We start from the raw sequence: 21,182 nt of genomic DNA on the forward strand, positions 1-21,182 counted from the left end.
TGAATTAAAATCGTTTTTAATTTAGGTCTACAGGAATTTGAAATGTAAGTCTTATTTAGTTCTTTTATATTTTTCTCTTAAAATAGTGTAGTATTCCTAACTGATTAGGCAAAACTGGAACAGTGCATTGAATTATTACAAATAAGCAAAGATGTCATTAACATAAACAAAAATAGTAATAATATCAGAAGTGCAGTTTAGCTTAATTTTATAAATTACATGTAATTGTTTTGTTATCTTTTATTAATATTTTATCAGTTTCTTAGAAATAAAATTAAAATATTTCTAATTTTGATAAATATAAAAATTCCTACATTTCGAAAAACGTTAAATCTGCCAACGATTATTATTTAATAAAAATTTATGTAATATATAGAAAAATTCATATTTGTTATTCATGTCAGATTTAATCGTTATTTTAAAATGTACAACAATTTTTTTTCATGTATTTGATATAAGTGATTGTGATGTGTTTTGTTGATTTTTTAGTTTAAATGAGATATTAAGAAAAGATCATTTTATAATACATGATTAAAATTATGCCAATGTCTATATATATAAATATAAAATTAGAACAAGTTCAGAAAAATTTGACTTTAACGTATTGTTATTATATAAATATATTTGTACATACACATATATACTAAAATAATAAATTAACAAATCTTTATAAAAATTTTACCATTGTATATATAATACATAATAAGACAACTAATCTTTAAAAAAAAAGGTAAAGAGTGATACTGGATGAGAATTGAAAATTAGTATAAAATCTATCGATCATAAAAATTAATAATTTAGCAATTAATATTTGTAATGTTTTTTGTACAATAATTCAGATTGTATTTAAATAAATGTTACATATATATATATATATATTTATATTTGAATATACAAGTTTAATTAAGTATTTAAAATAGTACATATATAAAATATAATAAACATGTTATAGAATAGAATATAATAATAATATTAATATTAATTATTTATTTGTTATATGTTTAATTATTTTTTAAATATCAATATTTTTATTAATTGAAAAAAACTAAGAAATATTTTAAATTTGTAAAAATTTTAAAAATACTATTATATAGACAACAAAAAATAATCCGATTTGTATATCAGCATTATTAAGATACTGTTTAATGTTGTATGTTAAATGAGATAGAGTTGTGGTTTACTTCTTAACACATTAAATATGTGTAGTCATATATAGGAATAAGAGCTTAAATGCATGCATAATTATAGAAAATGTAAGAGAGTAATATTAAAATTCGTTTTATACACCATAATTTTCTTAAAATACTAAAAAAAAATCAATATAGAAAATATAAATTCTTTCTTTAAAAATAATGATTTTAAAAAGATGTTTTAATTTTAATAAATAATTATAATTTGAATTTTTGTAATATTGATTCAATTATATAATAAAGATTCTAATGACAACCTATAATTTAATAATATTTAAATATTTTAGACATCAACATTTATAAATGATTTATGAATCAAGTCTTTCGTTAAATATTACTCTGTTAATTGTAGAAATTAACAATATATACATATGTATATGCAGTTTTATAAAATAAATTATTCATATTTACGTTTTTTCGTAATAACAAACAAATATTTACCATAGTAATGAACACGTGTTTAATAATTTATTTTAAAATGTCGATCGAAACAAGTCTTGATATTATTTGAATATAAATATGTTCATGCTCTTTGTATCTATATGTTATATTATATAAATAGTCATTTTGAAAAACAAGCTAAATTTGTAACTAAGTTTTTGTAAATACATTTACAATAATATTCGAATTATTAATATAAAAATATATATATTACATGATTTCAAATATAAAAAAATAACAGTTTGCAAAAATATACAAAGCATTTCTTAATTATCAAAAATTAATATTGTAATTAATGATTACACGAACGAACAGCTAGATTCTTTTAACGCAAAGCGAGTTTAATAAATCGATTAAAATTCTAAATTTATTTTATCAATATATCAGTATACGTGTGAACATATACGAAATATATAATAAAAAATATAAAGCTGTACACGTCCAAGATACCTTGTAAATTCTACATAGTATATACACATTATATCCACGTTGATTATTACATAAAGATTTATTATTTATATTACTATGTCTGAAAATATTATAAATCTCTAAACTATTTTTATCTCAAATTATTAATTATAATATTTTTATAAAACATATTTTTCATTTTGTTAATTTTCAAATATCAAAGTACACACAGTATAAATAGTTAAATTTATCATATGATTTTAATATAATTTCCTTATAATACATGTGAGGAATGAAAATGAATAAAAAATGCAATTAATTTAAAATTATTTCTTAATCTTTCCGACAGATTTCTCTCTTTGGAAGATCGCCATAGATTGTTTCCCTTATTTACGTTAAGAATTGCAGACACTCTTTTTTAACAGAAAATTATTTATTAACTTTTACAAATTTTATCATGAAGTATATAAATTTTTATTCTTTACTCTTCCCCAATAGACATTCACACATACACATATATATAAGAAAGTTTTATTTTGACAAACCTTTACTCTAAAGCAATCATATTAATCCATACTAGAAATAAAGACCTTAATAAATATTTTTATTCACAAGGTTTTTTTAATGTAAGACACTAAAATGGTAATCCTAATAATATCAAAACGAAAATGAAACATCAAATTAATACAATACTAAACAATAATTTTTTCAAGCTTTAAAATTCATAGAATTTCGCTTTTATTTATGCATTTTAGGAATGTTAAATTTTTTACTATGATCTGTGTTTTACGTTAATTAATTTGCATAAACTACTAATCGCATACATTAAACTTTAAATCAACGAGATGTTATTCTAATAGAATAAAAACTACTTTCTATTGCTTGAACAATTCAATTTTATTTATAATACAATTATTTAATATTAAAGTCGAAAATTCAAAACTTTTATAGACTAATATAAAATCGAGAAAATTAATTAACGTGTAGATGCATTAAAAAGGCAAATAAAAATCTTATATTGTATAACTACAATATAGAAAATGTAAATAAATTTCAATTTTATTTAAATTAACAATTTGATCACACTTTAATGATTCCACTAGAAAAAAAAGAAATATACGTGTGTTAATCTGGCAAGAACATTAATCAATTTAACTATTCACATAATAATAAACTATACATTTCTTTAAATTATATTTCTAAATTGACCAAAATTTTATAATACACATTTGTAAAATTCACCTTCTCAAAAGCACTGTTTTCAAAGGCATTGGACATTACAAATTAAATTTACAAAAAATATACATATGTTCCATAGTAAATATTTTTATTATAGTCAAATATTTTTTATCTTTATTTATAATTTTTATAAATTTTGTTATCCGGGTGTACTATTGAATCTTTATTTAAAAAACTTTTCTAATATTCCTAATAAAATTTCAAATATTAAATTATCTATTATTATTAATATGTAACATTAATTATCTAATATTCACTTCGAATTTGTTAAAAAATTAAGGAATAATCACAAGAACTATAGCTGTTTAAATTTAACGTATACTGAAAAGTGTTTTATGTGTTATAACAACTTGCATTATATGCTCATTGCATAATATGTAATCATATGTAATCGTGATAGATTATCATTAGCTAGTAATATGATGATATTCTTATTTGAATGAAAAAAATTGAATATAATAAAAATACTTTGATTATATTTATTAATAATCTTTATCACTAGTTAATTTCTGAATTATTTCTCTGATCTGACATGTATCTGTTTTACGTTTTCATATATATCATAAATAAGTTAGTTTCAACTATAAAAATATTTATATCGATATAAAATAAATTTTGTTTTTAAATATATTATTATAGAATAAAATTAAAATAATAAATAAATTTATATCAGGATTCATAATGTTTATTTGGAAAGTATTTAAAAAATACTAATATATAATAAGTATTTTATTATTATTGAATAATTGTACAGTAAAATCTCAAAAAATATTTTATTTAAATAATTTTTTATAATCGCCTAATTTATTATTATATATTTCAGTCCAAAAATTAATTCTTTTCTGGAAAAGATGTTCCATTTTCATAGGTAAATTAACATTCAAATAATTTTCATCTATTCCCATACTAGTCCACATAATTGTAATATCATCATCCAAGATTGGCGTTGGATTCCTTTATAATTATATAATTTTATTACAATGTACAATAAAAATTTGAAATAAATTATATAAAATATATTTCTTACATTTGTTTTGCAAAGTTTGCCCATAATTTTGTTAATATTTTTATCATTTTCTCATTAATTAACCCAAGTTTCGGCGTATTATTAAAATACTTTCCATAAAATATATATCCCAATTCGTCACCATGAACAACACCTAATATTGATGTAAAAAGTTTATTTATAATTTAAATTAAATATTTCGTTACAATGTTAAATAAAATATTCTTTAATTAATTAATTTGATGAAAAATGGTTTCTGATTAAATTGCTTAATAATACAATTCAGTACATGGTATTGTATTTAAAAAATGAGTTAAATCAATACTATAGAAATAAATGATTTTTATTATACTATTATTATACATTTTCAACGTGTTAATTAAAAAAATCATTTATTCTAATATCAATATTGATTTATTTTATTTTTATCCCATTCACAATATTTGGATAACATGCAAATTTTTAATTTTTTAAATTATATTAAGCACTTAATATTGTTTTTGTAATAAAAATATTATTCTGACAATGAAATAAATAATTATTAGTAAAAAAAACATTAATTTAGAAATTACTAAATATATTTGCTTATTACTAATAATTTTATTGTTTTAATGTTAAGAAAAAATTAAATATGTTAATTATATCATTGATAAAAAGGTATAATATAAATAATAAGGTTTAACATTTCATACTTAAATTTAAAATAATTTTCTCTTAAATTAATATTTTTTTATTTTGTTGCAACTAATATAGTGTAAAATATACATAAATAATATTTGAAAAGAAAATTAACTACCTTTTGTTACATTAAATAAACTTTTTATTGGTCCAAACGGAGCCTCATATGAAAATAAGTATTGGTAAATAGGCGATTTGTTTCTGTTTCCTATTATTTTAGAAGACATAAGAATACCAGAATTAAAGAATATATCACTAGTCATCTGTAAAATTTGCATTAAAATATTATGAGTAAATAAAAATCTGTAATCAGTATAAAAATTACTATCATATAAAGATTTTTATGCTGTTAAATTATTTTATACTATTACTCTAATATTTATTTGAGTATAAATAAATTTTAATTATATAAATAAATTAAAATAATAAATGCATCTATACCATGGTGAAGGGTATTTCTGAATCAGCAGTAAGTGGTTTTCCATCAAAATAAAATTTTTTAATTGTAGCACTAATTTGTTTTTTTTTTTGTATTTGTAACATTTAAGTCATCCGGCAAAAAAAGTCAAAATTCTGATTCATCAATTCTGCATTCGATAAAAATACTACATAAATAAAAGAAAATTTATCATTATTGTTATCATTTTTTATTTGTGAAAATAAAAAAAAAATATTTACAAGAAGCCATAAAAGCAGTGTCATTTAAATTAATACCAATCATAATTGGAACGTCTGCAATATCATTATTTTTTATCGATGTCCATGGATCCTTATTTAAAAATATACCTTTTCCGACATCAGGTTCGATAACTGGAACAAATGGAGTCATATGCCCATTCATGTGATTCTGACATGAAATAAGGAAAATAAATACCGATCGTTAAAAATTATGAATAAATTTAAAAAATGCCTTTTATTTGTTGAAGTATAAACATTTGAAATTGTTTTATTTTGAAATATTCAAAGTATCATTAAATTAATTATATGATTATTTATTATTAATAAATTGAATATTGAAAATATTAAAATGAATTTTCTCATCATCATATAATATATTATATGTATTAAATGCATTAAAAATTTTTAAACTATATTTTTGAGCTTACCAAACTTTTTGTAATTTGTGCAGTTGCAATGATAAGTTCTTGAATAGAATATTCTTTTAGTTTATTCACTAATTCCTTTGTATTAGTACCTTTAATACCCAAAATTTCACCTAATCTAATAGCTATTGCTTTGGGATTGTACTCCATTGCAAAAGTATTTAATGCAGATCCACTCTGCATAATTGCACCTCTAAATAAATCTTAAAATTTAAGATATATACATTTTTTAAATATAATAATACATTTTTTAACAAATTTTTGTATTTTAAAAATGTATGCCTTTGGTTAATATTGAATTTTATCATTTAATAATTAAAATTTGTAGGAAATATTTTTAATATTTTATATGTCCAAATAAAGAACTCATTTATTTATTTTACAAACGATAATCTCTATTTAATTATATCAAATCTTCCTTTTCAAATTCTAGTATCCTATAATAAATTTGTATTATAATTAAAGTAGGATTAATTTTTTATTGATTAACCCTGTGATTAATAATTAAAATATTACCGCGAGATAATGGCGATAACATATGAAATTGAACTGCTGCGGAACCAGAACTTATACCAAAAAGAGTCACTTTATTTGGACAACCTCCAAAATTTACAATATTATCCTTGATCCAATTTAATACCATAACTTGATCTTTTAATCCGGCATTACCTGGAGCATTTTCATCTTCAGTACTTAAAAAACCTATAAAATTAAATTGTAGATCTGTATTTTATAAGTAAAAATACATAATTTTCTGATTAAAGTAAACTTTTAACATACTTCATATTTTATATGAACCTGAACTTTAGTTTTAAAAAATTATTTATATTATAATGTGAGAATTATGACATAATATACTAGAACTGCTTATTTTTATCATTTAAATTATTACTATTTCATAATACAGATATCTTGAATATGTAGTATTTGATATCTTTTTGGCGCACTTTAATACACTAAATGAATATTATTTGGAATTATTTTTTATTGAAAATATTGAAAGTTTTTAGTTTTAATTTAAAATAAATTACATTTATCTTAATAACTTATGTTAAAATAAATAAGTTCATTTGGAAGTTATAAATTTAGCCAATTTTCAATTTATTCAAGCATTGTATAGTAAAATTTCAAATGGAAACTAACGATATAATATGTTTTATAAAACAAAATATATGAATAATATCAGACACCGTTAATAATTGAAATGAGTTTATTAAAATATAAACCACTGAATAACATTATCACCGTATACTTAACGATTTCCAGAAACACTATTTTTTATTGCCTTCCAAACGTCTCAAAATAAAAAATAATATTATAAAGTAATATTATAACTTGGATTAATACTTATTTATTTTAAATATAAAAATCAAGTATACGACTATTGAATTTAATTGTAAATTACTAGCTGTTATATTTTTTCTTATAATTTTAGTTTCGTCTTATATTTTCTTTGATAAGTAATAATTAAAAACAACAACAACAAATTAGGAGAAATATAAACCTAATGATTTCTATTGGAAATCAAATGAATATTATGATTCTTAATGTTATATTTATTAATAGTAATATAATATACCGTAGTTTATAAAGATTTAAATTATTACATATTAGAAATATTTTAGAAATAAAAATTCTCTCTAAAAGGTAATAAAGTAAACATAATTAAAAAGTAAAAGTAAATAATAATTTATTAAAGTAATTAGTAAATGTATCACTAAAGGTGCTAACATCTAAATTTAGATCCAATTCGTACATATCATACATCAAGTACAATCATACATAATTATACATACAAGTTACATCGGAGATGTAACACACAGTATACAAAAAGAGTCTATTTTAAATATTTATTGCAATAAAATTTGCAAATTATGTTCACCTACTAGGTTGAACATATTTATTATGCTGATTCTATCTCTAATACAATATGCTAATACTTAAGGTACATTTAAGATACAAAAATTAATTTCCATTATGTTAAATAATAAGTATAATTCATTATTATAATATAATAATTCTTTTAAAATAGAACAGTTTAAGGATTATATAAATTAAATAATAATTAACTGAATGGCAATTCTTTTTAATTTATTAATAAATAAAAAAAAATACAAGAAATTTCAAAAACTGAGTAATTTTACTTTTTGCAACATAAGTTTATTATTAGTTTGAAAAGAAATATATTGTCACAAAATATTAGTCATGATTTCTTTACTTTGTTATTATTACTGACATTTAAGAATGCGAGATATTAATGGAAAATTTAAATTAATGGAATGAACAGTAATCGTAGGTCACACTAGAATTATAAATAAATAATTATTTATAGTATTCATTTGATTTATAATAATTATCTTAATTTTAATGATTTTTTATGAAATTATATAATGTAATTACGTAAAATATTATGTGAAACATTGAAATTATGATCTAAACTACTGGAAAAACAGATTGTATTTACGTCAAATTTTGGTAAAAATATATTTTACGTGAGCCAGTAACAATTAACTAAAAGTTTAACTATTTAATATTTTCAAGATAATTATAAATGATTTATATTGCATAAATATTTTAAACTATAAAAAATAATTAAATTAATAACTATTTTGTATTTTTCATTTATTATAAATATATATTAATATATATTAATTGTATACAAATAAATTGTATTAAATACACATGAAATTCATTAGTTGGTAGTAGTTTTATTTTATTTTCGAATTATTGTCAAATATTTCTAAATAAATTTGCAATGATTATGAAGCCAATTAGAATGCCTACAGTAAATATTGTACATCAGCTGGTAACATATATGAGTGCCTAAATAATGTGGCTAAAGTATTATGAGAATTTAATAGTTAACATTAGTGACCCATGAAAGTATGATTTATGCATCTAGTACTAATAAAAGCGATAATTTTGTGAATGTTACAAGTTATTGCAATATATTTAAGAAGTAAAAACTGAGAAATTCGTTTTTAGTTTAAATAAAAACGAGAAAAATTTGTAAAATAAAAATAGCAATTATACAAATTCATACTTACAAATATTAATATTAATTATTTTTATAATCATTAATTACATGTAAAATTAGTTATTAAAAATTCTCATAATTTTATGATACAACTACAAGCAAAAATCTTTGTAAAATATTATATTTTGTTTTCCTTGTTATTAATAATAAATTAAATTTCAATAAATACTGTATATGCTATTTCATATAAAATATTTAATTTAAACAATATGCAATTATAAATAGGCAATAAAAAATTTACCAGTAACCCCTATTCTTGAATTAAATGTTACTACACAATATCTTGCTCAATAAGAAAATCAGGACCGTAAATGTCATCATCACCAGATCCAGAATTAAAACCCCCCGGATGAAAAAATACCATAACGGCTCCTTTTGTACTTATATTGATATTAGGTGTGTAAACATTTAAATAAAGACAGTCCTCACCACCAACAACTCTTTTCTTTATTATACAGAAAAATGCACATGTCGATCTATGTTGCGTTGCATCTAGTACGCCAGTCCAAGAATCTGGTGATACTGGAGCCTATTAAATAAAAAATAAATATTGTCATTAAATTAATAATATAAAACTACAATAAATTATTTACCATTTTGAGAATTATTAAGTGTTTAGTTAAATCATTAAATTAATTAATATTCATTTAGTTTGTTGATTATTCATATTTATTAAAAGGGATATGAAACAGAAAAAATTGATTTAATTGTATTCAAAAATGAAATGCATATTAAATATACAAAAAAGCACATGTTTTAAATTAAATATAGAATAAAACTGTTGTATGAAAATAAAATAAAGTTAACTATATATTCAAGTATTTTTACAATAAATAATATAATTAATACAATGTATAGATATAGTTTTATCTATGTGATAATATAACACATAATCAAAAACACAAAATTATAAAAATAAAATATTATAAATAGATTAGAATTAAATATTGTAAATTACGATAAAAAATTATCATGAATATATTGATAGAAATGAAACAAATAGCGAATGGAAAAATAAAAAAATTTCGACTCTACATATAAGAGAACGATTGAAAATAACTATTAGACAAATATGACAAATTTAAAAAATTACATAAAAAAAAAATTAAAAGGAACAATAAATTGATAGATTATATTATTGTATATTCATATTAAACATAAAGCAATTATAATTCAAATATTAATAATAAAACGTTATATTTCTTGATGAAATTAGTAATGAACTTAAATAATTAAAAGAGATGGAATTTTATTTTTATTTATTGAAAATTAAGACAATATTTAAAAATTAATTATTATAATTATGTTTTTATGAAAGAATGTTTACATGAACAAATTAAGTAATAATGTATACAAATTCAATTATTATTTATTAATAAATTATTAATATTGTTTACCACTCACATCAAATTTGATTGGTGGCTTGGCATAAGGAATACCTTTAAAACTAAAATATGGCTTAGCATTCTAAACTGTAGTACTTTTAATGCCCTTCAAATTTCCTTGAGTTATGTTTATTATAATATCTTGACAATATAGTACCTTAAGTACGGAAGCACATAATAACACTGAAAGCATCCACATTGTATCTTATAAATCTGTTAATATTACATATATTTTGTACTTTTATAGTCAAAGCATAATTCTAGTAATACGCAAGAGCTAAATGATCCTTCAGTTCAGTATTATGCAATAATACCTGGCAAGCATTATTTCACGAGCAAAATACTCACTCAATCGAAATCTATATTATGTAATTACTTAATTCTCTAGCGATCAACATCGATGATGAGACAATATCTGTGAAATTTGAGAATAAGAATCTACCCTATAATTTATATTAAATATGTTACTTCTCGTTGTAAAGATATTAAATAAAGTAAATATAAATTTATAGACTCCATGCTGTAATCAAATATATATAACTTGGCGTAAAAAAATATTTAAAATAATACTTCAATTTTAATATTAATATTGAAAATATCATTGATAAATATTTAATTGTTAAGGTTTCTAGTTAATGTTAATAACTATAAATAAGGAATAATTATAAATAAAAAAAAATAGAAGGCTGTTTTCACAATTACTATAACATGTTAATTTTACTATGAATTACCAATAAAAATATATTAAAGTTGTATAAAAATGTTTTAGTAAAATTAACAGAAATATTTTTAATCGATGTTAAGCATAAATAACAAATTTGAATGAAAATATTCAAAACTAAATATAATTGTCGCGTAAGAATTTCTTTTAGAGTAGAAAAAAAATATAATAGAATAGAATAGCAGTATAGAATAATTAATATGGGAGTATCTTTTTTTTAGGAATAGTCATAAAAATTGAAAAACTTTCAATTCTTTATAATTATCTATATTTTCATTATTATTTCATTAATTTTGTTCTAGTATTATGAGCGAAGACACTCAAAAGATAAATCCATATTGCAAAATATAATTAAAACAATATTTTTTTATAAAAAAGAGTCCGCTTATTCAAATATATATTATGATTACAAATTCTAGTTTAATTATTTGGAAAGTGAAATAAATTTATGTAAAGCTTATAATAAAACTAAAAGTTAAAATTGAAGTAAAAAAGTAAAGCAAATGTACTACTTTGATAGAACTTGATTGTTCATTAGGTATAATGAAATATATATAACTTTAGAAGTAATTAAAATAAAACTCGGTATAACATATATATATAAACATTTAAATAAATTTAGATAATATCTAATTAGTTTTATTTATTTAAACTTACATTATTTTGCCTGGAAATTTTAAAAAAATTTTAAATTGTACTATTCATTTTATGTAGTTCTTTTCTATAAACGTGAAATTAAAGATCAAATTAAGAAAGATACAAAATAAAAATATATATAAAGAGGAACTTAAAAACAATGATTTTTAATTATAAATACAATTTTAAAAAATTTTTCTGAAAATTTAATTTATAGATTACCTTATTGAAAATAAATATATAAGAACAATCTTAAGAATGGACGTAAAATTTCATTAGTTACTCATATTAATTTCGATTTTTTAAGTGTACAAATATTTAATTTTAATATATATATTTCATTTAATTTATTACAAAATATTTAAACTTATTTATATTATAACTATATTTATTTAAACTATTTTTAATTAATAAAATTTCATATTTATTACCGTTGAATTTAGTCATGCTTTACATAGTTTTTCTAAGAATATATTTTAATTAATTATACATACACATGGTCATAACTACAATGACAAATCACTTTCACTAAGATTCTGTGTAAATATTGATTATGTATATCATGTACATCAACGTATGTTATTATTTTTGAGTGATTATTTTACATTAAGATATTGGAGCTATTGTATAACTGAATTGATATAGTCGTCATATATAAATATACATTAATTGTTTAAGCAAAGAATTTGTTAAATTATTTGAAAATCTACTGTTCATTTGAATTCAAATAATATAGTGCATAGATTACGTAGAAAGGATTTGCATTGCACAATATTGTATTGCTTAGTTATCCAACAGCAATATTTGAATGTTACGATTATATTATTAGATTTAATACATTTATAAAATTATATATTTTAATATGAATATATCTTAAGATTTTTATGTATAAAATTGTAATAAATATAAAATTCTTGTAATCAATAAATATATAAATTTTATTTTTATATAATAAGTACAACAAAATAGTTTTATTTTTCTACATGCAAATTTGAAATTAATATTATTTAAATTTAATAACAAATACCGGCATGGTAAGTATTTTTTTGTGTGGTTACTCCACTCATATTCATTAATTTAAAAACCCATAATATAAATACGATGTAAGAGTATAGAAAAATATAAAGAAACACAAATTTTTTAATTTTCACAGTTGTTTTTATCAAGAGCTTTTATTCATTCATTTATTATAATTTTTTTTACATATTCATTAAAAAAACAAAACATTTTTGTAATTGTAATTGTTAGTTTTGTACTTATAAATAAAATAATTAAAAAAAAATATATATATATATTGTAAATATTGTAAATACTCAAATGATTAAAAAATAATACAATCAGTTTCAAAAAATTCAGAATGAGACTGCAACTGCTAATATTGTATTATGTGCTGTTTACGGAAGTATCTTTAATTATTTTAGTTATAGGGAATGAATAAAAGATAAAGACAGATAAATATTTTAACTAAATCGATTAAATATAATTTCTTAGCATCAAATACACTATGTACATGTTATCATTACTAATTACATATTCATTATATTTCATAAAAAATAAAAAATAAAATAAAGAATTTTCTATTTACTTTATGATTCTAATATTATATTAAAAAAACATTCTTTATTTAGTCTATTTTTGTAATTAGTTTTCAGTTTTATTTTTATATAACATAAGAATGTATATGGTTTTTAATCAATGATTTAATTGTTGCAAAAATTTTATATATATTTTTATATCAATTAATATTTCAATTTTTAATTTTGAAAATAAAATATATTATACACATATTATTAATTAATAGAAGAACATTTATTTCGTTTTAGCTTATTTTATCAAGAAAATAAAAATATCAATAAATTATGTATGCACCAATATCATATCAATAATATATGTCAGTGTTAATTTTATCTTCCTTCAGACGACTACTCAAATGAGATTTATGGATTAAAAATTAGTTTAAGCACAGATTTAAAATTAATATCAATTTCAATTCAGGATAATTGTTAAATAGCTTTAGTTACAATATTTATTATAACTATACAATTATATTATTATTTAAATATTATTATTATTATATATTTAAAGAATATTGAAAACATATTTTTTTACAATTAAAATTGTAAAAGAATCCTTAAACTTACAGTTTGAAACGTATTTTTTTATGAATAATAATATACAATTAATTGTAAGAAAAAAAAAATTTATATTATAGTAAAACTCAAGCAGAAAATTTTAAGTAAATAAAAAATAAACTGTTATTTTTTTAATATTGATAATTATAATTTCGATAAAGTAGATTGATTGTTAATAATTTTTGTGTATGCATCTGTTCAGAAAATAATTCCACAAATCTGACTCGTCAGCCAAACGTGCAAAAATCAACTTAGAACAAAAAACCCACTAGATGTTGTGTGGGATTGCTGGGCAAGTAAAGGGTTAATGCGCCGATTCAATAATTAACACATATCTTTATTATTGCTGTTTATTTCATTTATTTTACTTTATTTCCAAGTGGGAATCATTAACCATGGTGAAATTACAAATGACCTTTATATTTCTTAATAATCTTGTGGCGTTGAGATATACCCTTTTATTTGAGAACTAGAAGATGATCAATTTCTTATTCTCGGCATATAACTGGTGAGATTATGATTTACTGTAAAAAGAAGTAGGTTGTAATCTATTGAATATTATCACTTTGAGGTTATGGTTATTGTAGTGCTCTGATCGAACACTACAATATTATTGTGTTTCAACTTAACACGTGTGCAGTTGCCTCTAAATATGGGTCGTATAAAAGCCTAAAAGAGGTTATGCGAAGCTGTGCGCCACCTGTGGCGAGCACAACTTATCGTTGGAGGAATTGAAAAGCCAATGTGGCGTCTGTAGCTGGTCTTTTCCTAGAGTATGTCTGGGAAGCTTCGGTAGTCGGACCTTAATCCGTCCGTTTTCTACGTAAGCCGAGAAATCAAGAATCAGTACTAGCTGTAAGGACTTACTTGCAGTGTATCGTGAATTTTCCAGTCATTCTTCGTTGGTTTGATGTGAAGTTCCCTTGTAATAATTGCAGCTCTTAAGTTCTTTCCTTGTCTCCAAGTGAGATTACAAGTGGTCTGGTCTTATGCAATCTAGTCTTGATGAGATCAATTTCAACTGTATACTAATTCACAATCTTAGAAAGAACTTCTATTAAACTCAGCTAAACGACTTGTCTCTCCGGTCCTCCTCCGTGGGAGTAAGTCGTGACTTATCCTTCAATTGTGTGTGAAGGGTTAGAAAAGAATAAGTGAAGGTACATTACGTTGTCCCTTCTTAAATCCCCCGGCAATAAACCCATTAGGTTCTCCCGGCAATAAACTCATGTTCTACTGCATTGGGAGCATGAGCACGTTTCACTAGAGTTTTCTAGATGTTTTATGACACTAGTGCTAAATAATTATGAGCAGGAAAGTTTTGAAGTCTTAAATACAATTTTCACGATGTTACTTGCCAGATGTTTTATTGCATTAAAAAAGAGAGTCTTTCATTCTCAAACAGTATCATTTTATCAAAATATAAATTTATAATTTATAGTATAATTGGCCAGGAAAAAATATGACTTTACACACTAATCGACATATAAAAATAATAAAAGTTAAGGATGAGTGGATATTTTAATTAAAATTCTGTTACGGAAGAAATTTATTAAGTATATTTTTTAATTCGTCGTTATTTTGTGATATTTATTACAATTTTTTACTATATTAAAATTAAACTGTCATTGCAATTATATTTAGAATCATAACGATCTTATATATTTTTATTTATTTTTAGTTAGAAATTTGGTAATAGAAACATTTTAAATAAATTTTAGAATTTACTATGATTATTGTCTCGTTACATTTCCGCCCCTGTGTGTAAAAATGAATTTGTACGCAATATATAAATAACTGTACTAAATAGAATCAATTGGTTTTTTATTCGCTTATAAATTAAATGGATATATATATTAAGAAATAAAGTATTGTGTAAATATCAAACTATATTACAAAATATATTACAAAGATTAAGAGATAGTTTAATTACCCGGTGAATTAAGACATCTAGTATTTTATCGTGTATTTATTTTAGAAAAACCGAGACATAAGTTCGAATATAATACACATTTCATGAATTTTTAATAGAATAAATATTAGATTTCATTAGTACATAATAATTATTAGAATTATATATGAAAATTATATAATTTGATTCTTTTTATTTTATTTTTGAAGATCATTAGACTCATAGTTTTGTGTTTTTATATTTAACTTTTTGAATAAGTAATGGATCAATTTATTACATAATATATATGTTTACTTTTACTACATTACATTTGAGTATGTTTTCTAAAATAGCCTGATTTATGCGAACAACCTAAAGGTGAAATAACTAGCATTTCAAATTTACTGTAATGTAATGTAATATGTCCACATTGCAATCAAGCATTAGAAAATAATAAATTAATACTAATTAATTATACCCACAATATTATTATATTGTTATTTAAATAAAGTAAGATGTATTAATTAAAAAAGATTTTATCAATTCTGTATTCAGATTTTTGTTTAATGAAATTTTACAACGATATATACTTAGGTTTCTCCCGATTTCTTAATGATATTACTATAGATTGAAATATTTACATATCTAGTACTGTCATATATTTACTGAAATGTTATTATACAATTTATTCTTATAATTTATAAACTAGGTGATCAACAATTGTTTATTAAAGAGCTGAAATGAAACTCGACAATTTATGAGAATTTCTAGTGTGACTCTTCTATGATTAATTTATTATTCAATCATTATTTTATTTCAATTTAAATTGTATTTAATTTAATAATAAACGTTTTTAATAGTACGTTTAATAATAAATGTATTAAAATAATTCTGAAAAGAAATTGATTGTCGTTTTTGTTATTATTTTGTATAAATTCCCTTTACATTGTTATCGCAATTTGACTTTTTTTAATTTTCATAAAGAAATTGTAATACTTCCAATACATCCTACAGTATTATTCATTATAGTATAATAAAAGAAATAATTGTTTGTTTGTCTTTGTTTACTATTAATTACACTATTGATCAGTTCAAGGTAAACAAATCAATCAGTTTGATCATTTTATTATTTGATCATTATTATATATAATTATTCAATAAGTTTACCTTATCAATTATATAAATATATATATATAAGCGGGAGTGTCCGATTTTCATGACATACTTGTGTTTCTTATATTCAGATAAAAGACTATTGTTGTAAATATACACTATACTATTTGTTATTAATATTAACAAACAGTATTACAGAAAGGATTTATAATTCTAGTACGAACTTATCAAATTGGTCATCATATCAAATTGATTTATTTACATACGTTATGGATGTTACTTAATGTTCTAATACTTTGATAATGATATTTATTTCTATTTTACCGAATTATCATATCTGGTTCGGTACATTTTCTATTGTCAATATAAAAATATATGAGTATCAATAATTATTTCTATATTTTGAAAATAACACTAAATAAGAATCTTATTTTTTACAATTGCACGCAATCATCTCTTCAAATGATTTATATAATTAATTACATTTTTTATTTTGGTTGAATTTTATTTTCAAAAATCCAAAAAATTTTAATGTAATAATCCGGTTATTATTCTTACATTAATGTAAGAATGCCTCCATTTATTAATGCACACATTTTTTATTAAATTAAATAAAGTACTGGAATACACAAAAATTATAAAGAATTGTAATTTAATATCTAAACCATAAATATTCAGTTTCAAATATATTTTTCACATCGCTGAAACTTTATAAAGTTTGAAAGTGTATTGAAAGTTAATTTACTTTAAATAAAAGCAGTTTTATATTTTCTAATGTACTGTCTTCTAATGGATTATTTAATGTTGTTTTGACGAACGTTTGAAATTGGCTCGCCTCCATCATCTTTATCCATCATCAAATTACTTTCAATTAATTACTTTATCTATAACCTTTACATTTATATATATATAACTTGTATATTTTATAAATATATGTGTTTGTATGCCATCATACATATTGTATTTACATAAAGGAAAATTTCAAAAATAGATACGCGACAAACAAACGATTTTTTTTAATTTGGGTAAGATATAGTTCCCAGAGTACTGAAAATATTTACATGTAAACCTCTATATCAAGAAATTTTAGTTTAATTTAAATATTTGAGAAAATATTTTAAAGATATTTTAAGAAAATGTTATTTTTGAAAAATCAATTTTTTTCAAATTTCTGAACGTGTATAACCCCTTAATCAGTACTGCCCAAATAAGTAATACATCATTCAACATCTGATAATTTATATTTTTACTTTCGTTAACATCTGGATATTTAAAACTTGCTTTTTATATTATGTCTTTTGAAGGAAAGTATAATGCCAAAAGTCCAGGTAAGACTATTGTACATTTATACATATGTACAATAAATTTTATATTAAGTAAAATTTTATACTTTTCATTGTATTACTTTGCTCAAATTAATTTATTTCAAAGTAAATAATAAATACATACTTCAATTTATTTTATTACTAACTTTATTTATCATATACGTTTTTTGTTAATTAAAACATTTATTATAGCTGTAAAGAGGTTAATGAGAGAAGCAAAAGAATTACATGATGCAACCGACGAGTATTATGCTTATCCATTAGAAGAAAATCTGTTTGAATGGCATTTTACTGTTCAAGGACCACCATCAACAGATTTTGAGGGTGGTATTTATCATGGAAAAATTTTATTGCCTCCTGAATATCCTATGAAACCACCTAATATTATTCTCTTAACGGTTAAAAATATATTCTTAAGTATATTTTTAAAACAGTTTTTGGATTCATTCTATAAGATTTATATTTATTATAGCCTAATGGTCGATTTGAAATAAAGAAAAAGATTTGTTTAAGTATATCTGGTCATCATCCAGAAACATGGCAGCCATCATGGAGTATACGAACAGCTTTATTAGCTCTAATAGCATTCATGCCTACACCTGGAAATGGAACAGTAGGTTCTTTAGATTACAGCCCTATAGAGCGACAGCAGCTTTCCAAAAAGTAATTATAATAATAAAAAGTTTGTATTAATTTAATATTAAGAACATGAGGTTATTTATATATGTAAGAAAATAAAAGTTTAAATTATTAAAATTCTTCTTTTCATTTTTATAATAATAATAATTTATTTTAATATACATTTTCTACTTAATTTCATTTTACAAGAAAACAGTTTTATTTGGTATTTTCAATCAATCAATGTATGTAAAAATATAAAAATATAAATCAATATTCTTCAAGTGGTTAATAAAAATTTATTTGATAGTTGTTTACATTATTGTATATTTAAATTATTAAATACACAAGAAGTATATTTATGATATTTTTTATAATGTAATTAATTTAAAATATATATTAATTTGAGGTTTTATTTATAGATCATTAAATTGGTATTGTGATAGTTGTGGTAAAATAGCAGATTTATTATCATATAATAAAGTTAAAAAACCAATAACAGAAGAAGAACAGCACATGTTAAATACAATTTCTTTGAAGGTGAGAATTTTTAAATTGTAAAAACAAAATTTTATGTAAATATAAAATATTACAGGGTGATGTATCAATATCACAAGATATGCCTTATTTATCAAATGCTGATATTGTTGAAGAAAATGAATTAAGGCATAGAAACAATATCAATAATTTAAATGCAGAAAATGAACCTGAAATTTTAAATCCACCAATAGAAGTTATATCATACTCTAAAGATTTTCTTTGGAGTTTATTAATTGCAATCTTAATATTCGCAATAATACTGCTACTTATTAGAAGATTATTTTTACTGTAATAAATCTATTTATTAATGCCAAAAATAATTACAGTGTTAGATAAGGGAAATCTTAATAAATGTAAGTAAATTTATAAATAAATATTAACTGATTATTATTCTATTGAATATTTACATAATTTAATATAACATTAATATAGCATATACATACAACATAGGTTCCTCAAAAATGTATATTAAATAATAAAATATATCCTATCTAATGCGAGATCTTCTATAAATTTATACATTAAATTTTACATTATAAGAAAAAAATGTAATTTAAAGTTACAAATAATTAATAAAATTTAACAACTTCAAATTTTTAATATTTATACTTTAAGATTTAGTTATTGTTTAATGCTGCAAATAAATTAATATTTTATATTACCTTATATATTTGTATATAACTTTTTACTTCTTTTTTTATGTATACTTGCGCAGTAATGTAACTTTATGAATATTCGAAATATGAACATATTTATAAAATATTTTCATATCAATTTGTGTAACAATAAAACAATAAAATATTAAAAATTAACAAGAACAAATAATTTCTAGTTTATATAGTAATAGAATTTTTTTTACTTAATTAACAAGTTAGTTTTATTCATTAAATAAAAGTAATAATTATAAAATATTTATATTATCTTGTAATTAAAATATTAAAATGATAACTATGTGAATTGAATAAGAAATTAACTAGTAATGCATTTAGTTTCACAATTGAAAAAAATAAAATAAACTGATATAATTTTTCACACATAATTTAAATGTTTAATTATTGAAATAAAGTTTATACATTACTTTGTTTATAAGTATTGCAAACAATTCTATATAAATCCTATAAAATTTAACATCTACCATAAAAATACTATCATAAATAATTGTCAAAATAATATTAAAATATATATTTCAAAGGTCAATTAAATTTTTTATTGCTTCAATTATTTAACAAGTGTATATAAAAGAATAATAAAACTAATGATAATTTTAATGTATTCATGTGTTAGTTTTTCTTGTATTTATTTTAGCCTTTGCTGTTAGAAAAATATTAGAAAGTAACTATAAAATATGTAGTTTAAAATAACTAGTTTTATTTTCCTGAGTCATTGTAAAATAAAAATACAAATTTAATCATATTCAAAAATAGTGATATTTGTAAATAAAGATGAAAATTTAAAAAAATTTGGTTTTATAATAATAATTCTTAAATACATTTTATAGAACTTTATTTATATTACTTATAAATATTATTTTTAAATTATTTTGTCAATTAATAGTTCAACATTTATTAAGTTTTTCAGTTTCAACATCGTATATGTACTGGATTTCACTCTAAGTTATTTGGTAAAAATACTTTCAGCCAGGACAAAACTGGAGGTTAATAATTATTCAGAAATGGATTACAAGATTTATTATAACTCTAATTTATTATTTGCAATAAA

At 20.6% G+C, this 21,182-nt stretch overlaps 2 protein-coding genes across 2 annotated transcripts; one reads left to right on the forward strand and one right to left on the reverse strand.

The window, feature by feature from the left end:
* Positions 1-4,063: 4,063 nt before the first annotated feature.
* Positions 4,064-10,686, reverse strand: LOC105366140 (venom carboxylesterase-6; the record flags this gene model as incomplete). Its single annotated transcript, XM_011504468.1, is given in 10 exon segments — positions 4,064-4,232; positions 4,306-4,438; positions 5,081-5,225; positions 5,404-5,567; positions 5,641-5,809; positions 6,069-6,268; positions 6,582-6,767; positions 9,344-9,379; positions 9,382-9,624; positions 10,500-10,686. Coding segments are annotated over 10 exon segments (1,632 nt in total), but the record flags the coding sequence as incomplete, so codon positions are not given.
* A 7,404-nt stretch (positions 10,687-18,090) lies between these two features.
* On the forward strand, positions 18,091-19,798 carry LOC105366093 (ubiquitin-conjugating enzyme E2 J1). The gene is made up of 5 exons (XM_011504410.1): positions 18,091-18,308; positions 18,498-18,703; positions 18,778-18,968; positions 19,346-19,463; positions 19,519-19,798. The coding sequence occupies exons 1-5, from the start codon at positions 18,272-18,274 to the stop codon at positions 19,753-19,755; spliced, it is 789 nt and encodes a 262-aa protein (XP_011502712.1). The 5' UTR covers positions 18,091-18,271; the 3' UTR covers positions 19,756-19,798.
* The last annotated feature ends 1,384 nt before the right edge of the window (positions 19,799-21,182 follow it).

This window comes from Ceratosolen solmsi, unplaced genomic scaffold (genome assembly GCF_000503995.2).
Source record: "Ceratosolen solmsi marchali unplaced genomic scaffold, CerSol_1.0 scaffold17, whole genome shotgun sequence".
Classification (NCBI taxonomy): domain Eukaryota; kingdom Metazoa; phylum Arthropoda; class Insecta; order Hymenoptera; family Agaonidae; genus Ceratosolen; species Ceratosolen solmsi.

Excerpts from the sequence above, each read along its gene's own strand:
- LOC105366093 (XM_011504410.1), top strand. The coding sequence starts at position 18,272 with ATGTCTTTTGAAGGAAAGTATAATGCCAAAAGTCCAG. Across the intron at positions 18,969-19,345 it reads CGACAGCAGCTTTCCAAAAA|ATCATTAAATTGGTATTGTG; the intron begins GTAATTATAATA and ends TTTTATTTATAG. Across the intron at positions 19,464-19,518 it reads TAAATACAATTTCTTTGAAG|GGTGATGTATCAATATCACA; the intron begins GTGAGAATTTTT and ends AAAATATTACAG.